Genomic DNA, 23,267 nt, shown 5'->3' on the forward strand with positions numbered 1-23,267 from the left:
GTTTCATCCTCTTTTCATTTGTCTTTTTTTCCCTTTTTTCTGTCTTTGTTGTTTTTTATATTTTATTTACTTTGTTAGCTAAGTAAATAATTTGTAAATACGTGTAAAACTTTGTACATATCACAATTGACATTGTACTGTTTTCATAATGTGTTTTTGACTGTCTGTCTGTCTGTCTGTCTGTCTGTCTGTCTGTCTGTCTGTCTGTCTGTCTGTCATTACCGTTCATTAAATGCACCACCCAACGTACTTACACTGTAGATATTAATCGTAATTAACGATACACATGTCATCATTTTGTTTATTTTATGGTATATACTCCAACTGTAATGACTTGTATAACTGTTAAAGATTACTAGCAGGGGAAATACCCAAATGTATTGGCCAGAGATCTACGTCTCTGTCTTGTCATAGAGGCGGAAACGTATAAAACATACATTTTAGTATGTGCAACAGTACTGGGAAAAAAGACTTATGTTACGCATTATCAATTTATTCATACACACATTGTGCATTTACTAGTTGAGCTTCATGAAACCGGCAAAGTTAATTGTCACAAAAAGCATATTGTCATGTATTAATAAAAATCAAAGAAATTAACATTTAGTTTTTTACAAGTACATCGATGAGTTTTAATTGAAGTGTGTTAATTACATGTACTTAAATAATCTTAATGATTAAACCGTACGATTTTAAGACGTTTAATATACAACTGTTTAGATAATTGCACTTGCTGCATTAATCAAACCATTGTAATTATTATCTCAGTTAGTTTGACTCATAATGTGACATTGATATACGCTCTATGATGAAACGTTAGGACGCCATCCATCCTGGAGCTTTTTTAAACTTCAGTATCTGAATGTTAGAGGCACTGAACGGTTTGATCTTGAAGGAGCTCCTGAACATCTACGTCTGCAAAGAACTGTCCATCAAACAGGTGCTCGTAGCAAATGTTAGCGATGTCATGAAGGTTGCAGTGTATTAACAGGTGGTATAGTTCAATAACGGACAAGTTGTTAAAGTCTTTACACGTTCTTCCGTGGCCCAGAATACTTTGCATGTCTTTCTGCGATATCGTCGCATACCCTTGTTTCTCACGGGCGTGTTCGGATTGATTAGATGCCGAAGGTGTTTCGGCGCTAATATGGGCGCTCGAAACAATCAAATGGTCGCCATGACTATTGTCGCTTGGAATCGGCGGGGCCGGCCTATGTGGAGCAGGGCTACTGGGAGCTGATAGGTAATGTCGCGGAGGTACCGAGGGACATGGAGTTATATACTCATCTGAATCCTCGTCGCTGTGGGTGGAAACTATTTCCGGCAGGGGACGCATTTCTCTGCGCGTCGAAGCCAGAGAGGCCGGTGTAGATGGAGCGCTTGTTGTTGGTGCAGAGCATGGCTCAGTTGGAGACTTTGAGTTGGATATACTCGATGTTGATAAAACGCATTTTGTAGATATCGTGATTTGCTGGGAGTCAGCGCTCCCTGGGGGTGGAGCCGGGGGTCTTCGTAACCCCATGGTGGTGTATTTTTGTAGTCTTTCGTTTCCGGTTGCGTTTTTGTCTGAATCGTCAATTCGATTGTCTGGCATAGATTGTGAACGCCTGATCATGGGATTGATACGATACCCGCCTTTTTCTCGCATTTGTTTATCTCGTATTTTGCAAGGTCGTCTCTTTAACAATCTCTTGATTTCCATGTGAACATTGCGAAACAGGCCGATTTTCTTCTTAGCAAACTCAGAGGCCTGTCACAACGATAAGAAAACACCGTTTACAGGACACAATAAGAAATGCAACAATATCATTACTCTCATAATTTACATTATGTATAAATTGATCACATGTATTCCTTGATATTATTAAATAATTAACAACACAATGTAACAGTTCATTATCAACTTTTAAACAATTTTACACACCATATTTTAACAACTGTAACACAATAATAAATAACAATACACAGGTATCATCAATAACACGTAAAAATATTCAATAAAACAATAACTATCCTGTAGTTGATATTACCTGAGGACAGGTGATTGGAATTCGTTCTGAAACAAGGCAATACAGAAAAATATATTACAAGAACATAAAACTTGTTTATTTGCATGTGATCTTCTGATGCATCCAATATAATAATATTATATATATATATCAGAGAAAATTAATGAAATACCGTATTTGCCCATTAATGCAATTCATTAACCACCTAACACATTTTTCTTACCTGGTATAGGGGGCGCTATTTCCGTGTAGTCGCTGTCGTATGATTCTTCATCCGTGGAGGCTGCAAACACAAACATCGTAGTTATACATCGCCTGCATTAAAGCCCAATAAACACGACAAATCAACGAATATTTCGCCAAAGTAAGTAAACCCATACACAATTAATGTTCCTTATAGCAATATCCTAAGTTTGAGCGCTAGATGTGGAATTGTAACATAGATTTAACGAAATACATAATGCTCGTTTTTATTGTGTGTGTGGCAATATATTTAATGAGAATTTCGGCGACGAGATCCGAACATTTACGTGCGAACGCGAGTTTGGCTCCGCTCAAGGTCGGAAGCACTGATGAGAACTACGAAATATTTTACGAAATATTCATTAATGTTAGGTGTTTATGGGACTTTAATAAACCGAAATCTGAACTCAACTATTCCGTGGGAATAAACAACTTTTTACTTTCATATTTCACATAAATATCGGTATATTGAAAATAAGATGTGTGGCCATTTAAATTTTTATTACTGTGTATATAACCTTGCGAATTTAGCTCATTATTATTTATACCTAATGTAAATAAACTTTATATAGAATGAGTAAAAACTTGGAAAAACATGTTAAAAAACGAAGCCCACACATTTTTCAAAAATATATGAGATTCTAAATTTAGCAAATTTTATGTTAAATGGGGCTCAACCATTATTAATGTTATATAAGCTATTTAATCTTTTTCTGTTTAACGGCTGTTATTTGCCCTGTAGCAAAGGATAAAATAATGTCATGCTCTCCACAATGCTTTTTTGGACAAAAGGCCATAATACAAACAACGACAACTTTATTTTTCAAAGTAGGCTCTTGTGTTTAAACTTTAAAATAAAAAAAATGATTCGAGGTAGCCATAACAGTAGTGAGTATGACACGCCGCCCTGGTGTGCACAATTATTATATAATAAAATGCGATCTACAGACAGATGCGATAGATTGATGGACTAATATAAAGGACGAGAGAACGAAGTGTTATACTATTCTCTAAAAATCCTTAATTCTTTTATTGCATTAACAACTCTTTCTTCCGTAACAAGTGACAAGTTTTAGTTGTTAATTTTGATATTGAAAGATATATTTGTTTTTTCGTCGATCGCACAATTGTTGGCTTCTTTACTTACAATTGAATGTAATGCCGTCTCTTGCCACGCGGAGTTTACATGCTTTTGGGTCGTAGAAGAAAAGATTTGGACTTTTCAGACACACAGCGTTCGGTGGATCCTGTGGTATTAAATACAATTTGTCGGAGACAAAGTCCAGATGTGTGCAAGCCGTAAACTTTCTCTGAATATAGTTGTTCTTAGTAAATTTGTCTTCAAAATTACGTTTCTGAACCATCAGCGTCCTAGCGCGAGACTCTGGTATGACTAACGTACTGTAAGATTTTTCTTCGTGTTGGCGTTTCCAGGCGATGACAACGTTTAGGTATTCTGTACCCAGCAGCTCCAGCGGGCCTTCAGCAATTATGAGCGCAGTATTGGCATCGTAGTTGACGAAGTGCACAACGTCGTCCGGTTTTGGATGCTGAAACTCGAACACTGTGGGAAACACGTTGGTCATCTGCAAGTAGCGCATTGTGTAAAGAGAGTCGTCGCCGATGGCGCTGAACTGCACGCGTAACGTGTCCTTGAATGACACGTACTGCGATTGGAATGAGCACTGGAGATATTGCGCCTTGTCGAAAGAGCACGTAAACACGCGCTTAACTGTGAGTACCGTGTTGGTCGGAACCAAAGTGTTTTGACCGCCGCCGGGTGGGATCGAAATCACATCTTGGTGGACCAGAAGCTTCGCCGGCATATCTTCTATCACCTGAAATATGGGGATGATGTTATGAGTGAATGATAGGCAGCGCAACAGATATAACAGACTTTTCAATGATCCGAGGTTCTCGTTTACACATGTTTAAATCTAGCGATTTGACTAATTAAGAAAATATAAAATATCGGAAAGTACCCATTATAAAAATAGACTTAAGTACCCGTAATACTATCCCCAACACCTTCCTCTTTATTATCATAATGGCATTCAATGATCAGTTCAACTTCAATTTAGAAATGGTTTGCTAAAATACTCTTGATGCTGTTTCAACATCGATTGAATAGACACATGGTCCTCTTATTACTGTGACATAGTCTTTAAAATTCAATAATATTAAAACATACACAAGTCCTTTTCAATGTTCATTAAGATTTATTTCTATTGATTTGATTCCAACACAACGTTTTCCAATGTTCATAAAATAGTATAAACTATAAGATAAATGTAATGGCCTATTGGCCCCATGACAATAACAAATTGTGTGACCGTTATGTCCGGCCTTGTACGTGAATCTCCTTTTCTCTACTGAAGAACTGTGCATTATTATAGATTGGAACACCCAATGCAGACGTGTACAATCTTGTGCAAAACTACATGCAAAATGTAGCGAAGTAACATGATATGCGATAGACACATACGGATGGTAGTCCTCTATTTACATGAAATCATACAAGACCCAAAAGACATGTTTAATTAGCGAGATAAGCAATGAGTAATTAACTCGGTGTGTTATTCTGGTCTATTTGACGTTATTTATGTATGTAAGATATTGCTAAGAGTGGGAAATTTTGCCAATTTCGTGACCCATTAATAACATTAATAAATGTCTGGAAGACACTTTAATTGCAGTTTAATCGAGTTTAGCATACACAGATCGCCAATTGCCTAAATGCATCCTTATATAGAACTCAATATGTATTTGCTTTTACTATATCTTGATTCTTATTGATGAGATAATTGTCTGTCAAAGTGCATAACTTCAAACAAACGATCTTTTTAGATATTGTTTGTTGTATGGGTCACCGGAATTGATTTTGAAACCGAACTTTCTTAAGTTCTCTTGCTCTTGTAGATATGGCTTCTTAAAATACAGTATGCGATAAAATGATTCTTTGTGATCAATAACTGATTCATTTTGCTTTAAAATGTTTTTATTTTAGAGGAAAACGGTATTTGGGTACCACGTAGAAATTGTGTTTTTTCTTTAACTTTTAGATTTCGATTTGTAAAATAGCAATCACGAAAGTTCTTGAGTTTTTGATCTGATAATTGTACATATACAATCATAATTCGTAGCTTTCATTGATTTTTTAAATAGCTTTGAAAGAAAGTACAACAGTTTATGTTTGTTTTCATTATGCATTTTTCAATAAGTCTTATTGTGAAAGTTAACGGAGTGGTGTTGATAAATCTTTTTCAAAAAATTGCATGTTAAAAGGTTGAATTCAGCTGTTACTGGTGATCGAGTACCGGTAATACAGTAGTTCAGATTAACAAATTGGCTCACATTTGCAATGGGCGTCCATTAAAAATATGCAAGACCATATTAATGCCACTATGATTACGTTACAACTCGTTTGTTTATATATTATATGTTTAAATCTTTGTTTCGAGGTAATTGTGTACGGCGTGGGTTAGCTATATTATTAGCCCCTTTACGGCACATATGTTACACATAAGTCGTAAGCTAATTAGTGGTTCACGTCATTTTCATAACTTAACAGATAATGAAAGAAAAACATTTTATGGTTTATATGTTAAGTTAATAAACGTGTTATGGCGCGTGTACCAACAACACTCAAGTAAGCCAATTGACACAATACATACGCACCTGAGCGATTGAAGCATACTTAGTTGATTTTCCTGGTCTGGTGACAAGTTTCAATTTTAAAGGGACGTGCATAGGCATCAGGTACACCTTGTCCAAGAACATTTGCCTCTCCGCCACGAAATCGTCATTGTGTGCCTTTTGCGCTTCTTTTTCGTTGTGAACGTCTAAAACCCGTATTCGGGCGTACGCGATCGATCTCACCCCTTCGACCATTATCTCTAAGCCATCCTCAAACCAACCGGAGTCGTCATAGTCCTCGTTTTGATACGTCTCATTGAAGCGGACGATAATAGGAATGTCTCTGCCTGACGCCGCCTCCAACAGAGTCTCTTCGTGTGTGTGATAGTTGTCATCCAGACTGTCCGACATGTTAAGTCTATTTCAGATATTGTTCGTAGCTTTAAAAGTTTTACCTCATTAAATCGAACTTACATAACCCGTAAACGTTTGTTACCTCAATTATATATAATGTTGAAATATCTATGTATAACCTCCTATTCATTGAGATCAGTCTTCAAAAGTTTGAGAATTAGATCAACATCGTGTAAGTTATTCAATGGAATTGAATAAATTATACCATAACGTCATAGAGTATGCTTAAGCCTATATAACACGATTGTTTACCGACACTATTTATTAAAACTGCACGACAAGCGAATACAATATTACTGCAATAGAAGTAGTATCTTTGAAGAATATAATCCTTAACTATGTTAAATGCTCATATTAAGTTATATCCATAGTTCAATGCATTTTTTAAACCCATTCTTACTTTGTAAACACAGTAGATAAGCCACATGTATTTTTCAGTCAGCTGGATATTTGTATAGATACAACTGTTCATGATTAAAACTTCCTGAATGATTTTAATACGCACTAAGCAACTTATCATGCAGTGTACGCGATAAAAGCCATACAACCTTTCTGTTCAAAGCAACGTTTAAAATTAGGACATGTAATTTGATACCAGGTGTACGTGTAAATCAACAATGAGGTATTGAATAGTGATTTAGTGATTTACTTTTAATTGCTTACACGAAGGAAGAACAATAATGATAAAAGACTTGCATAGTGTCCGTAGTTGCATTAAGTCTTATGATGGCAGTGTAGCAGTTATAGAAATACAGTAGAAAAATACACGAACCACATGAACGAAGAATCTGACAGACAGACAGTTACACAGACAGTTTATTCAGATTTATACACAAGTACATCGTCTTCATACTCAGATAAACAAATTATTTTCTGTCACGTAGTTAAGTATATTAACATAAAATAGTCATTTAAGAATAGAAATATGAATAAACACAATATTTTGCATAAATACGTAAATTCGATCGAAGCTGTACTGAAAAGTAGTAGGGACTTAATTAAATAAGCTTTATGAGAGCTCGGGTTTAAAGGTATGAGCCTTAACTATACTATACAATCAAATAAGTAGTTGAAAGCAGTACATGGATGCTTTGAAGGTAAAAACTTCTATCAATACACGGGTCATCACTACCAAGTTGTGTATCAGTGTCCCATACTGTTAACCTCAATAGAAAATCTGGGTCTAATTCTGAACATCAAATTCATGATACAAGTTGGCGACTACAAAAAAACTAAAAAACATTGTGTAAAACTTTGAGTGGAGTGATTGTGTCATTCTGTGACAGTGCATTACAATTCAAAATAGTTTATATAAGAGCACATAGGCAGCATTACAATAGACGGAAGGAAATCCGTCGCCATAAACGTGCATACAAGAAAGCCATGGCTTCTTTCATAATACAGTCAATGGCACATTTATCACCAGCAACTGAAGTTAGTTGAACGTGTGGTCAAATCAGCGACGAAAGTGTTCAGTTTGATTAAAATGTCAAAGTAATAGGTGAAAAGTATCACTCATCTACTGACTTCTGGACACTTCTTAACAAATTCACAATACAAACCACCTGAGATAACGAGTTGTTGCCAATAAACGAGGTGTCGCCTTAATTAATAGTGTTATAAAGTATATCGTACATTTATAACACAAACTTAATTTCTTTTTAAAGCATGAATCTACTCTAGCTATAACCAGTATACGTATACATATTTTAATATCTTTACAGATAAAACTGCCCCACCTAAGACGACTTCACCATTTATAGTCAAGAAGTCTCACGAATTGTCATTCGTTCAAAGTTAATAAACACGGAAATGCCTGTGGACCGGATCAAATAAAAGACCGATTTTTAAAAGAAATCGCAGATTGAATGTACCATCCACTTCGAAATCTGTTTTTTTTTCTGTTCGTGATCCCATGCAATAGAAAGAAGCAAAAAAATGAGCAACTCATCAAGGGTCTGATCCTCAGAATGAAGAAAAACTATTATAAATGATCCTCCTTCCTTAGTTTTGTAAGCAACTGTCTTTACAAATAAATAGATCTTCAATCATATTTGGGCTATTAAGATGTTAACCAATCATTAAAGTGGTTTTATAACCACAGCGATGCTACTTTCAATCGATATTTTTTTTATTAAGGTCTTGACGGTGTGCAAGAGGTAAGAGCCGTTTTATTTTGTGATATTTCAAAGGCATTTAATAGAGGAAAGCACGAAGGACTAATTAATAAGCTTAAACTATGTGGTTTCTCGGGTAATGTACATTCGTGGTTAAACAATTTTAGGACATACGTTAATTTCTTGTAATCATCTGCTGCAAATCGGACGTATTTGTGGAGATGTTCCACAAGGGTCTGTTTTAATGCCCGTTTTTTTCTTCTATGCGTAAACGTTATTGTTTGTGATAATCACTGTCTCCTTCGACTATTTACAGGTTAGAAGACATAGCATAGCTGTTCTTATATGAACACCTGATAAAGAGTTCATGCTAAGCTATGCATTTTTATTTAAACATATTATGACGATCTTATGCAACGCCTTTTTATTTTAACATCTGAAGAAGATAGTGTGCCTATATTTTCATTAAGCTTTGAACATTTGATTAAGATTTAGCGCAACCAATGCATTCTGATTTTCACATGTGATGAAGATCAAGCGCATATCTATGTATTATCATTTGAAAATCTGAGGAGGACCATTGCGAATACCATGATGTCGACTGATGAAGTTTTATCTAATATATATCAAGCGCATATGCATATATATAATTCCATATATGCATGCATTGATTACAAGTAGGTCAATCCATTGATAATTTGGATGTCTCATGCGCAAATTAAAAACAACGCGTTTAAAAACACACAATACATTTATAATTTTGTTTCAGCTTAATGACATTGTGCAAACATTTACCCTGGTCGTATATGTTCCTCACACTGGTTTAACAACATACAATACATTTATAATTTATTTTCAGCTTAATGTTATTGCTTAAACATTTACCCTGGTCGTATATGTTCCTCACACTGGTCACCAGGCCAAATTTAAGATAACGAATCAGATCTACTAAAAGCACCACATTTCACTTATTTGGTCGATCACGGGAGCGATAGAGGGCCACCAAGTCACCATTAGTGTGCGTTTACTTGTTCGGAATACACGATTCATGACAGCGAAATATTAAAACGCGGATTCGTTTCAAGATATAAGGGTTAATCGATTAGAAAAAAACACTCGAACTAAGTTTTAATACATTACAAAACCTATCGAGATATACCAACAGTCAAATCCTTTCTGGAGGGAATTGTTAAGAACCTGTAATTTTACGGTCACTTAAAAGGTCTTCAGATATTTTAGCGTTCAAGTACTGCTCTCTGCTTATTGATGTCCTCCAAGTTCGCCCGCGTGTCGTACACCTTTAGCGAAGAAGTTTCAATTGCGTATTGAAACAAAACCACTTTTCGATCATCGGTTTAAACATCTAACTAGATATTCACACTTGGGCGTTTAAGTACTGCACTCAGCATATCTGCCTCCTGCAAGTTTAATCGCGAGGCGTTCACTCTAAGTCAAGGAGCAGCAATTGTATAATGGAAACATTTCACTTTCAACCATCAGCACTCGTGATAACAATATGCGCAATGGCGGATGTTGATTTTTGTCTCTATTGTATGTTCAAGTACCTAAACCACTTCAAGGACCACTAAGTTTTTCTCCGCGATTTAGTTATAATTTATAACATTAGTAAACGATTATGAAAATTATTAATATTTTAAACTCACTTTACTTATAATGATACTAGAATTTCGTTATTTCGCACAAAGACAATTCATTCGTATGATTTTCGTTACATATTCTTCCAAACATTTCGTTCATTCATCGTAAGCAGATCGTTTCATACTGCGATTTAAGCTTGAAAAAAAACACAACAACACTATTGTAATCTTAAGATTGGAACTCCACGTACAGAACAGTACCAAAAATGATTCGAAAGTTAAATTTTACCGAAAATGGTGAGTTTACACCAGGAGGATTATTACATTAGCTTCGTGTTATCCCTAATTCCATTATTAATTAATAGGTTGATGTCCGATCCAGGCACAATGGGTTGCCGATAACAAAATGCTACTTTGTCCATGCACTTGCAGATAAATGTGGGCATGTATTTGCAGATTCTTGTACATTGCGGTTTACACCAATCATCTTACTAGATTTGTCTGGATTCAATCCGCATCATGCAGGGTCCGCTCGGGGCTGATAAAGCATACAGAAACCTTACAGTTTTCTTTACAATGACGATTTAATTGCGATGGGTTCAAAACATTCGGCGTCCAAAATGAACTTCTTTAAATTTGTAGGCCGACGTTTTTTAATTCTTAACATGCACATAAGAATCTAGAAGGCTGCAGACGCCTTAAAATTGCATTTGTCCCGGATCGTCGCGAATAGTGATAGAAAAATCCCGATTAAGCGGAATTCGCTTTCGTGAACCAGTCGGGAGCCTAGTGGACAACAGTTTTCATGAAAAAAAGACGATCATTACAATAGTTCTTTAGATGATTAGATCAATACTTCTTATCAGAATGCACTTGCAAATTAAATCAAACCTGAAACGTATATGTCGTCAAAATTAAACGTATTTCAAAAAATGAAAAGATGAAAAGAGTGAATGCATTTGACAGTTTCAAAGATTTAAAACCACTGATTTTAATGATGATAAACTTTCATAATGTTGATACTAATATGAATCTAAATTAATATATATTACAGCTTATAAAGCGCGCATTTATATGAAACCAATGCATGCCAATTTTAATTATTCAAAATTGTTGTTCCTTAAATTCATTTCCCGTGCATGCGCGGATATACCGATAAATGTTAATCGTGACGTTACACACTTAATTATTTTTGTCTCTTTTAAATAGAATATCTCATCCCACTAATCAGTATATTTATCTTCAATGTCAGTTGTAAACAATGATGCATTGTCATTTCATACAGTAAGAATTAGAACATTAGTTAAAATACATATTTTTTAAGACGATTTATGTTTGTAAATACATGTATACAACATTATAAAGAAACTTATTCAACGTATTATTTCTGTATTTATAACATACAACAATTGTGTACTTATAAGGCAAGCCTCATGCAAATGGAACTACAAATCGTCCTAAATAGCATATATATTTCAATAAAAATACCAGTAAGAATACGCATGGATGCAATAATTTTTACTTAGTCATTATTTTAGATTTTGAGTTGTAATTGATCTGCATTACGGTTTATGTTCTTTATATATTTATCCATTTATTCCAGTTATGTAATATTGCCGTTTAAGGCGTATATCAATGTAATGGATACCGTAAAGGAGCCCATACACTTAGCACGTTCTTAGACAGTTCGATCACGTTTTGAAGAAAAAGCAGAACGGGATGTGAACTTGATTGAACGTGTAGTTTTGGTCAGAAAAAAATCAACAATATGATTGAATGACGTTCATACACAGTTCGCACTACGTGCAGCTCGTTCCTATCCCGTCCTATCCCGTTGCCAGTCCGTCTTTATCCAGTTTAAATCGGGTCAATTTTCCCAATTTCCCCGTTGTTATACCGTTTCCAGTCAGACCGAGCCCGTCCTCAGCCAATTCTATCACGTTCGTACGCAGTTCTTCTTTATTCGTTGTGCAGTTGTTACTTGTTCAAATGCAGTTCTCACTCCGTCCTACTACGTTCTTAGTACGTTTAGGACGTAGTTGCAGACACGTTCTGCACGGCGATTATAAAACCGAATACGTTCCTGCAAGTTCTCATTTATGTTTCACGCTTTGAGCCGACAAGACGTACATTTGTAATGCCTCCACTAAATAATTCCTCCAAATTTCTCACCCAACAAGTTCTGTGTCGTCTCCGCCTTCTTTCTCGGCCCAACACAACATTACATTGCTGCTCTGCTTCTAGCATTAATTGCACGAAGCCAACATTTAAATCATTAACAGCTCCAAGATTTTTCATGTTTCAACTTAATATCACAAATGAAGAATTTTGAGAAAACGACCTCTATTTAAATGCACATTGTCTGAACTTATTGTATTTACGGATTGAACGTTGTAACAACTGCATTGAACGAGTACAACGTATTTGGAACCTACTGCGAACTCTGTAAAACGAGTACACCTTACTAAGAACTTACTGAGAACTTTTAGAACGTGTTGCAAACGTTGTAAGAACTTATCTTTTAGTTTCTATTTATTTACACGAAACATGATCGTACTTTAGACGTAGTGCGGACGGGGTCGGTCTGTCTGAAAACGGATTGGACGGACTAGAAACGGACTCGATCTGTGTGGCATCGTACAGGTAATTTCGGTCCGATCGCTCTACGCTCTGGCACGTTCCTAACCCGACCTTAGTACGACCTATCCGTTCTTAGTACGTCCATTCCGTTTGCAGTACGTTTTTACTACGTTAAATTGTAGAACGGGGTGATCGGAAGAAAGTTTTGAGTAGGCTAAAAGTTCTGAAACACCTCGCCCGTTCAACCTCGATCCAGGCCGTTCACAACGTTCGAAGACAGTTCGTAACACGTTGCTTCTAAGGTCACTCCGTTCTCACTCAGTTCGAGCCCGTTTAGTCACATTTTTCATAACTTACTTCGAACGGAGTCGGTGTATCGGGAGTATAACTTCAAGACGCGCACTAAGTGTAAGCACTAGGACGCCATCCATCCTGGAGTCTTTTAATCTTCAGTATCTGAATGTTAGAGGCACTGAACGGCTGATCTTGAAGGAGCTCCTGAACATCTAAGTTTGCGAAGAACTGCCCATCAAAAAGGTGCTCGTTGCAAATGTTAGCAATGTCATGAAGGTTGCAGTGCTTTAACAGGTGGTAGAGTTCAATGACAGAATACTTGTAAAAGTCTTCACTCGTTTGTACGGGGCACAGGATACTTTCCATGCATTTCTGCGATATCGTTGCGTACCCTGCTTTCTCGTTGGCTTCTTCAGTGAGTAGTTACCGGAAGTGCTTCGGGATGGTCACTAGGTTCGGCGTTAGCAATCACGTGGTTACTATTGTTACAGTCAAGCGGAATTGGTGGCGCCGGCCTATGTGGTGCAGGGCTTCTCGGAGCACTTGTGGAACGTCGCGGACGTACCGAGGGGCACGGAATTATGTAGTTAACCGATTCCTCGTCGCTGTGGGAGGACACTATTGTCGGAAGGGGGTGCAATTTCCTGCGTATTTCAGACGGATATCTTGAGGCGGATCGACTCCTGCCTAGTGTTGGTGAAAAGCTGTTGGTTTTTGTAGTGTATGTGTCAGATGGAGAGCTGGGCTTGGATTTACTCTTGCTTGATGTGGAGAGGACTATTGTGGTAGCTTTCATGAGGTTCTCAGTTAGAAAGCTGCAGTTGGACTTATACAGTGTAGATGGAATGCTTAGTGTAGGATTATTGCTGTGTTGCGGGTCAGTGCACCCAGGGGGTTGAGCGGGGGATTTCCTGTAACCCATAGTACTGATATTTCTGACGTTCCGGGTAGCGTTGTTGTCTAGTTTGTCGATGACAGACATAGATTTCGAACGCCTGTACATGTAATAGCTTAGACATCCACTTGGTTCTCGCATTTGTTCTCCTCGCCTTTTTCTCCGTCGACTATGCGGTCTCGGTAGTTTTTAGACTTTACTTACGAGGTCAAAATAAACAAGAAACCGTCGGAGAACGGTGATGCTCCCCAAAGTTTGTTTTGTCACAATATTGCACTATATATTCAGATAAAAGTAAACGTCTTGAGGGGCATAACTTTGGACAAAATAATACGATGGATGGTTTAGCAACTTAAAAATTTCAAAGGGCCATAACTCTCTAAATAAATCATCTAACCAGAACCCACAAATAACATGCGCATCTCCTCAAGGTAGTTAAGCTTCCCATAAAGCTTCATTGAATTCCAGTCAGAAGTTGGGGGGACAAGAATTGCACTATATGTACAGTTTATAGAAAATTTCAAAGGGCCATAACTCTGTGAAAAATCATCCGACCAGAACCGGCTGATAATATGCACATCTCCTCTTGGTAGTGAAGCTTTCCATAAAGTTTATTTCAATTCCGAAATATTAATTGCTGAGAAATAGCCCGGACAAAAATTGTGCACGGACGTACACACGCACGGAAAGACGAAGCGGCGACTATATGCTCCCCCTAAAAATTTTTGAGGAGCATAAAACTGGGTTTGTATACAACCCCGCGTTCTAGGCACTTTTAATTACTATGAGGGGGTGAAGGGGAGGTAATGCAATCACATCTCACATATATATAGTGATTTATTTTATGAATAAACATTACCGTTTATTAAATACACAACCATACGTACCTACAGTGTCGATAATAATCGTAACGATACACATTTATTCAATTAATTTTGTTTATTATCGTATATTCTCCAACAGTCATGATTTGTATAACTGTTTAAGACTACTTGCACAGAACATACCTAATTGTATTGGTATAGAGGCAGAAAAGGATATACGTATAAAAATATACGTGTGGACTACCATTTTGTCATTTAAAAAAACCCTATTTGATGCATTATCAATTTATTAATAAAAATGATTTTAAGACGTTTATTATATAACTATTAAGATAATTACACTTGCTGCAACAATCAAATATTGTAATTATAATCTCGGTAAGTTTGACTCATAATGTAACATTGATACACGCTCTATGATGAAACGTAAGGACGCCATCCATCCTGGAGCCTTTTAAACTTCAGTATCTGAATGTTTGAGACACTGAACGGTTGATCATGAAGGAGATCCTGAACATCTACGTTTGCGAAGAACTTCCCATCAATACGGTCCTCGTAGCAAATGTTAGCGATGTCCTGAAGATTGCAGTGCATTAACAGGTGGTAAAGTTCAATAACGAACAAGTTGTTAAAGTCTTTACACGTTCTTCCGTGGCCCAGAATACTTTGCATGTCTATCTGCGATATCGCCGCATACCCTTGTTTTTCATTGGCGTGTTGGGATTGACAGAAGGCCGAAAGTGGGTTGTTGCTTATATGGGCGCTCGAAACAATCAAATTGTCGCCATGGCTAATGTCGCTTGGAATCGGCGGCGACGGACTATGTGGCGCAGGGCAACTTGGATCTGATAGGCAATGTCGCGGAGGTACCGAGTGACAAGGAATTATATACTCATCTTAATCCTCGTCGCTGTGGGTGGAAACTATTTCCGGCAGGGGGCGCATTTCTCTGCGCGGCTCAGCCAAAGAGCTGGAGTCAGATGTCTTTATGCCAATTGTAGATGGAGCGCTAATGTTAATGTGGAGTATGCCTCAGTCGGAGACTTTGAGTTGGATTTACTCGATGGAATCTGTTCTGAAACAAGGCAATACAGAAAAATATATTACAAGAACATGAAACTAGTTTATCTGCATGTGATATTTTGACGGGCATCCACCATGGATACAAGTTATATACATCAGAGAAAATTAATGCAATACCGTATTTGGCCAATAATGCCATTCATTTCCCACCTAACACAAGCATTTCTTTTACCTGGGATAGGGGGGCGCTATTTCCGTGTAGTCGCTGTCGTATGATTCTTCATCTGTTGAGGCTGAAAACAGAAACATCTTAGGTATACATCGCTAGCATTAAAGCCCCATAACACTCAAACTCAACGAATATTTCGCAAAATAAAGTTAACCCATAAACAAATAGTCTTCCTTATAGCAATAGCCAAAGTTTCAGTGCTGGATGTGGAATTGTAAAAGATTCAACGAGATACATAATGCTCCTTTTTATATTTTGTGTGACAAAATATTCAATGTGAATTTCCAGCGACGAGATCCGAACATTTACGAGCGAACGCGAGTTTGCTCCGTGCAGGTTCGGAATCATGATGAGAACTACGAAATATTTTACGAAATATTCATTAGTTTGGGGTGTTGATGGGACTTTCATAAACCGCAATCTGAACTCAACTATTCCCTTGGTATAAACAACTTTTAACTTTTTTGTTTCACATAAATATCGGCATACTGAACATACGATGCCATTTATATTTTAATTAATATATATAACCTTGCGAAATTAGCTCATTATTATTTGTACCTAATGAAAATAAACTTTCAATAGAATGGGTTAAAACGTGGAAAAATATGGTGAAAACAAAGCCCACACTTTTTTTCCACAATCACATAGTGTGCCACTCGCTATTTGTTTGAATGCAATTACCATTTGTGGATAATGTTAGCCCGGGCTGTTTAGTATCAATAGATTACAATTTTTCAAAACTAAATGAGATTCAAAATTTATGTTAAATGGAGCTCAAACATTATTTATGTTTTATGAGCTATTTATGTTTTCTTTTCTGTTTAACGGCTGCTACTTGCTTGTAGCAAGTTTATATAAACTTTAAATTCAAAAATTGAATCGAGGTAGCCACAAAAGAAGTGTGTATGACACGCCGCCCTGGTGTTCAAAATTATGATATATCAGTACAAACAACCCTTCATCAGGTTTGTTTGCGTCTCATTTGGGCTAGAAGGTGTAACACATGTCATCATAAAACGCGACCTACAGACAGGTGAGATGGATTGATGGACTAATACAAAGGACTAGAAAACGAAGTGTTATACTTATCTCCAAAAATCCTTAATTCTTGTATAATATTAACAAATCTTTCTTTAGTTGTTAATTTTGATGATGAAAGATATATTCGTTTTGTCGTCGATCGCACATTTGTTGTCTATTTTACTTACGATTGAATGTAATGCCGTCTTTTGCCACGCGGAGTCGACATGCTTTTGGGTCGTAGAAGAAAAGATTTGGACTTTTCAGACACACAGCGTTCGGTGGATCCTGTGGTATTATATACAACTTGTCGGAGACAAAATCCAGATGTTTACAAGCCGTAAACTTTCTTTGAATATAGTTGTTCTTAGTAAATTTTTCATCAAAATGACGTTCCTGAACCATCGGCGTCTTTGCGCGAGTCTCCGGTATGACCAACGTACTGTAAGATTTTGCTTCGTGTTGGCGTTTTCAGGCGATGACAACGTTTAGGTGTTCTGTACCCAGCAGCTCCAGCGGACCTTCCGCAATTGTGAGCGCAGCATTGGCATCGTAGTTGACGTAGTGCACAACGTCGTCCGGTTTGGGATGCTGAAACTCGAATACAGCGTGAAACACGTTGGTCATCTGCAAGTAGCGCATTGTGTAAAGAGAGTCGTCGCCGATGGCGCTGAACTGGCCGCGTAAGGTGTCCTTGAATGACACGTGCTGCAATTAGAACGAGCACAGGAGCTATTGCACCTTGTCGATAGAGCACGTAAACACGCGCTTAACTGTGAGTACCGTGTTGGTCGGAAACAAAGTGTTATGACCGCCGCTGAGCGGGATCGAAATCACATCTTGGTGGACCAGAAGCTTCGTCGGCATATCTTGTATCACCTGAAATAAGGGGATGATGTTATGAGTACGTGATAGGCAGCTTAAAGGATACATGTATATCAGACTTTTCAATGATCTGAGATTTTCTATTGCAATTTTAGCGATGTGTCTAATGAAGACAATATAAAATATCGTAAAGTACCTATTATAAAAGTAGACTTAAGTACCCTTTTAACTATTCCCAACCCAATCCCCGTTATTATCATTATGGCATTCAATGATCAGTTCAACTTCAATTTAGAAAAGGTATGCTAAAATACTCTTGATGCTGTTTCAACATCAATTGAATTAACGCATGGTCCTCTTTTTAAAATTATTGTCCATAAACCTTGATTGAAATTCATTTTTAAATCAAGAAGGATGAAAAAAGTACATGCAGTAACCATCTACTAATTATATGAGAAGTATTTTATGGAAATTTTGCAGATACAATTGTTACATTCTGTTATAAATGTAACATAATTGTAACCTATGATTTGAGGAATATACCTTGAACTGATTGCATTCATTAAACACTTTAATATTAATTGCCAGTACTCTGTCTGTGGAACAAAATTATCTCTGCAACACAGACAAAATTCGAAAATAATGAATCTATCCGAAATCCGATTTGGACTATCATGTCTGGAAAACACTTTAATTGAAGTCTAATAGAGTTTTGCATACACAGATCGTAAATTGCCTAAATGCATCCTTATATATAACTCAATATGTATTTGCTATTACTATACTTTGATTTTTATTGATGAACTTATTGTCTGTAAAAGTGCTTAACTTCAAACAAACGAATTTTTGGATATTGTTTGTTGTAACGGTCACCGGATAAACTTTGTGAAACCGAACTTCCTTAAATTTTCTTGCTCTTGTAGATATGGCTTCGTAAGATACAGTATGCGATAAAATGACTCTTTGTGATCAATTATTGTTTCGTTTCGCTTTAAAATGTTTTTATTTTAAAGGAAAACTGTATTTGGGTACCAAGTAGAAAATGTGTTTTCTTTAACTTTTAGATTTCGATCTGTACAATAGCAACCACGTAATTTCTTGAGTATCTTATCTAATATTTGCACATATACAATAATAACACGTAGTTTACATTCTTTTTTATCCCCACGTTTTTCGGAGAAAAAGTGGGGAAATTGTATTGATGTGCGTCTGTCCGTCCGACCGTCCTGGCCACCTGCTCCTCCTACACTATTAGTACTAGAACATTGAAAGTTACATACATGGTAGCTATGAGCATATGTGCGACGGTGACAGTGACGAAATTTTAATCTGACCCCTGGGTCAAAAGTTATGGGGGTTGGGGCGGGGCCGGGTCAGAGATTTTCACTCATTTTTTATGTTATTTTACATTAACTTCTTCATTTCTGCACCGATTTACTTCAAATTGATATTGAGCCTCTCTTATGACAATACGGTCAATCTCAGCTATGCATGGCCCCATTACCAACCCTAGGGCACCCCGCCCACATAGGCCACGCCCACCCAAAATTGCCTTTTACTATAATTTCTTCATTTCTACACCGATTCACTTCAAATTGATACCGAACCTCTCTTATGACAATACAGTCAATCTCAGCTATGTATGGCCCTATTACCAACCCTGGGGCGCCCGCCCACATAGGCCACGCCCACTCAAAATTGCCTTTTACTATAATTTCTTCATTTCTACACCGATTCACTTCAAATTGATATTGAACCTCTCTTATGTCAATAAAGTTTATCTCAACTATGCATGGCCCCATAACCAACCCTGGGGCGCCCCGCCCACATAGGCCATGCCCACCCAAAATTGTCTTTTACTTTAATTCCTTCATTTCTACACAGATTCACTTCAAATTGATACTGAACCTCTTCTATGACAATACGGTCAATCTCAACTATGCATGGCGCCATTACCAACCCTGGGGCGCCCCGACCACATAGGCAACGCCCACCCAAAATTGCCTTTTACTATAATTTCTTTATTTCTACACCGATTTACTTCAAATTGATACTGAACATCTCTTATGACAATACAGTCAATCTCAACTATGTAAGGCCCCATTACCAACCCTGGGGCGCCCCGCCCATAATAGGCCACACCCACCCAAAATTGTCTTTTACTATAATTTCTTCATTTCTACACCGATTCACTTCTAATTGATACTGAACTTCTCTTATGACAATACGGTCAATCTCAACTATGTATGGCCCCCTTACCAACCCTGGGGCGCCCCGCCCATAATAGGCCAAACCCACATAGGCCACGCGAACCCAAAATTGCCTTTTACTATTATTTCTTCATTTCTACACCGATTCACTTCAAATTGATACTGAACCTCTCTTATGACAATGCAGTTAATCTCATCTATGGATGGCCCCATTACCAACCCCGGGGCACCCCGCCCACATAGGCCATGCCAACCCAAAATTGTCTTTTACTATAATATCTTCATTTCTACACCGATTCACTTTAAATTGATACTGAACCTCTTTTATGACAATACAGTCAATCTCAACTATGCATGGCGCCATTACCAACCCTGGGGCGCCCCGTCCACATAGGCCACGCCCACCCAATATTGCCTTTTACTATAATTACTTCATTTCTACACCGATTTACTTCAAATTGATACTGAACATCTCTTATGACAATTAGGTCAATCTCAACTGTGTATGACCCCTTAACCAACCCTGACAGGGGCGCCCCGCCTATAATAGGCTACACCAACCCAATATTGCCTTTTACTATAATTTCTTTATTTCTACACCGATTCACTTCAAATTGAATTACTGAACTTCTCTTATGACAATACGGTCAATCTCAACTATGCATGGACCCATTACCAACCATGGCGCGCCCCTGGGTCAAACATGCGGCGTGGGGATACGTGTCGGCCTCTGCCGCGCCATTTCTAGTTTATAAAAGCTTTTATGCATAACGATATTATAACCGTTTCTGTTTGTTTTCATTATGCAATTTCAAATACGTCTTATTGTGAAAAGTAAACTGACTGGTATTGATAAATCTTTTTCATAACATTGCATGTTTAAAGGTTAAATTATGTTGTTACTGGTGATCAAGGAATGGTAATACAGTAATTCAGATTAAAAAATTGGGTCACATTTGCAATGGGCGTCCATTATAAATATGTAAGGTCATGGTAATGTCATTATGACTACGTCACAACTCGTTTGTTTATATATTATAAGTTTGAATCTTTGTTTTGAAGTAATTGTGTACGGCGTGGGATAGATATATTATTAGCCTCTTCATGGCACACATTTAACACGTGTAACACATTAATCGTAAGCTAATGATGGATTCACGACATTTTCATTACTTAACACATAATGAAAGAGAACCATTTTATGGTTGATATTTTATGTTATTAAGCGTGTTATGGTAAAAGCCCTACACGATAGGATAAAAACAAGAAACCGATATGTTTGAACTTTAGCTGTAAATGCTAGTTATTTAGGGTTTAAATGAAGTGTATTCATTATGGTATGGCGTTGAGCTGATGCGAGAAACCTCTGTACCCGGAGGGAAACCCCACGTGTTCTGTATTGTGGCCAACACACATAAACGCCGACAGATGGATACCCAGCCGGGTTCTATAAGTTAGCGCGTGTACCAACAACACTTATGTAAACCACTGAACACAATACATACGCACCTGGGCGATTGAAGTATACGTTATTGGTTTTCCTGGTCTGGTGACAAGTTTCAATTTCACAGGGACGTTCATAGGCATAAGGTACACCTGGCCCAATAACATTTGCCTCTCTGCCACGAAATCGTCATAGTGTGCATTCTGCGCCTCTTTCTCGTTATGTACGGCTAAAACCCGAATTCGGGCGTACGCGATCGTGCGAACCCCTTCGACCATTATCTCTAAGCCATCCTCAAACCAACCGGAGTCGTCATAATCCTTGTTTTGATACGTCTCTTTGAAGCGGACTATAATGGGAATGTCTCTACCTGACGCCGCCTCCAACAGAGTCTCTTCCGGTGTGTGATAGTTGTCATCCAGTCTGTCCGACATGTTAAGTCTATTTCAGATATTGTTCTTAGCTTAATAGTATTACCTCATTTACTCGAACAAACAGAACTCGTTGTTAAATCCATTCTATATTATTTTGAAATACATATGTATGACCTCATGTACATTAAGCACACTCTTCAATGGTTTGAAAATTAGATCAAGATCATGTAATTTATTAACCATAATTGAATAAATTACACCATCTCGCCATAGAGTATGCTTGAAGCCTATATAACAAGAATTTTTACCGACACTAATTAATTAAACTTCAAGACGAGCGAATGCACTATTAGTGCAACCTGATAGCAGTAGTATATTTGAAAAATATTTTCCTAAACTATGTTAAATGCTCACATTGAGTTATCTCCATAGTTCAATGCATAGTTTAAACACATTCTAACTTTGTAACCGTAGAAAACTGTTCATGGTTCAAACTTCCTGAATTATTTAAATACGCACTAAACAACTAAACGCGCAGATAATAGCCATACAAACTATCTGTTCAAAGCTACATTCAAAATGAGGACCGGTTATTTGATACCAGGTGTACGTGTAGATCAAAAAGGAGATATTGAAAAGTTATTTAGTGTTTTAATGGTAATTGCTTACACGAAGGACGAAAAACAATAACGATAAAAGAGTTGCATAGTGTCCGTAGTTGCAATAAGTCCTATGATAGCAGTGTAGGAGTTATAGATATACAGTAGAAAAATACACGTAACACATGAACGAAGATCGAGTTTCAGGGTATCAGCCATTACTATACTATACAATCATATAAGTAATTTACAGTATTGAAAGCAGTTCATGAATTCTTTGAAGGTGAAAAGGACTATCAATACACGGGTTTTCACTACCAGTTGTGTATCTGTGCCCCATACTGTTAACCTCAATAGTCTAACTGGGTCTAATTCTGAACATCAAATACATGATACAAGTTGGCGACTACAAAAAAACAATAAAAAAACATTGTGCGATACTTTGATTGGAGTGATTGTGTCATTCTGTGACACTGCATTACATTTCAAAATCGTTCAAATAAGAGCAAATGAATCACATAGACATTACAGTACACGTAAGGAAATCCGTCGCCGTAAACGTGCATACAAGAAAGCCATGGCTCTTTTTATAATACAGTCAATGGCACATTTATCACCAGCAACTGAAGTTAGTTGAACGTGTGGTCAAATCAGCGAAGAAAGTGTTCAGTTTGATTAACATGTCCAATTAATATATGAAAATTATCGCTCGTCTACTGACTTCTGGAAACTTCTTAAAAAATTCACAATACAAACCACCTGAGATAACGAGTTGTTGCCAATAAACGAGGTGTCGCCTTAATTAATAGTGTTATAAAGTGAATCGCACATTTATAACGCAAACTTTATTCCTTGTTAAAGCATGAATCTACTCTAGCTTTAACCAGTATACGTATACATATTTTAATTTCTTTACAGATAAAACTGCCC

General features: G+C 37.2%; 2 protein-coding genes and 1 long non-coding RNA gene across 4 annotated transcripts in view; all 3 read right to left on the reverse strand.

The window, feature by feature from the left end:
* Positions 1 to 287: 287 nt before the first annotated feature.
* Positions 288 to 23,267, reverse strand: part of LOC127862091 (uncharacterized) — a 47,062-nt gene continuing 24,082 nt past the window's right edge. The window contains exon 7 of the mRNA XM_052401056.1: positions 288 to 849. Within this exon, the coding sequence (XP_052257016.1) occupies positions 804 to 849 (46 nt within the window). The 3' untranslated portion in view covers positions 288 to 803. The remainder of the gene's footprint in view (positions 850 to 23,267) is intronic.
* Positions 561 to 23,267, reverse strand: part of LOC127862090 (uncharacterized) — a 32,486-nt gene continuing 9,779 nt past the window's right edge. Inside the window, exons 1-5 of one of the 2 annotated variants that reach the window (XM_052401052.1) lie at positions 5,931 to 6,784; positions 3,400 to 4,090; positions 2,233 to 2,292; positions 2,031 to 2,056; positions 561 to 1,750 (exon numbers count right to left, since the gene is read on the reverse strand). In XM_052401052.1, coding sequence (XP_052257012.1) covers positions 866 to 1,750; positions 2,031 to 2,056; positions 2,233 to 2,292; positions 3,400 to 4,090; positions 5,931 to 6,299 — 2,031 coding nt within the window. In that variant the 5' untranslated portion in view covers positions 6,300 to 6,784 and the 3' untranslated portion in view covers positions 561 to 865. Of the gene's footprint in view, positions 1,751 to 2,030; positions 2,057 to 2,232; positions 2,293 to 3,399; positions 4,091 to 5,930; positions 6,785 to 23,267 lie in introns of those variants that run through there. The other variant, XM_052401049.1, reaches the window with a different exon arrangement.
* Positions 14,680 to 22,225, reverse strand: LOC127862092 (uncharacterized). Its single transcript, XR_008040442.1, has 5 exons — positions 22,153 to 22,225; positions 21,430 to 21,933; positions 17,074 to 17,764; positions 15,866 to 15,926; positions 14,680 to 15,685 (listed from the first exon to the last, which is right to left on the reverse strand). It is a non-coding gene; the product is annotated as an uncharacterized LOC127862092 (long non-coding RNA).

Source organism: Dreissena polymorpha, chromosome 16, assembly GCF_020536995.1.
Source record: "Dreissena polymorpha isolate Duluth1 chromosome 16, UMN_Dpol_1.0, whole genome shotgun sequence".
Taxonomy (NCBI): Eukaryota; Metazoa; Mollusca; class Bivalvia; order Myida; family Dreissenidae; genus Dreissena; species Dreissena polymorpha.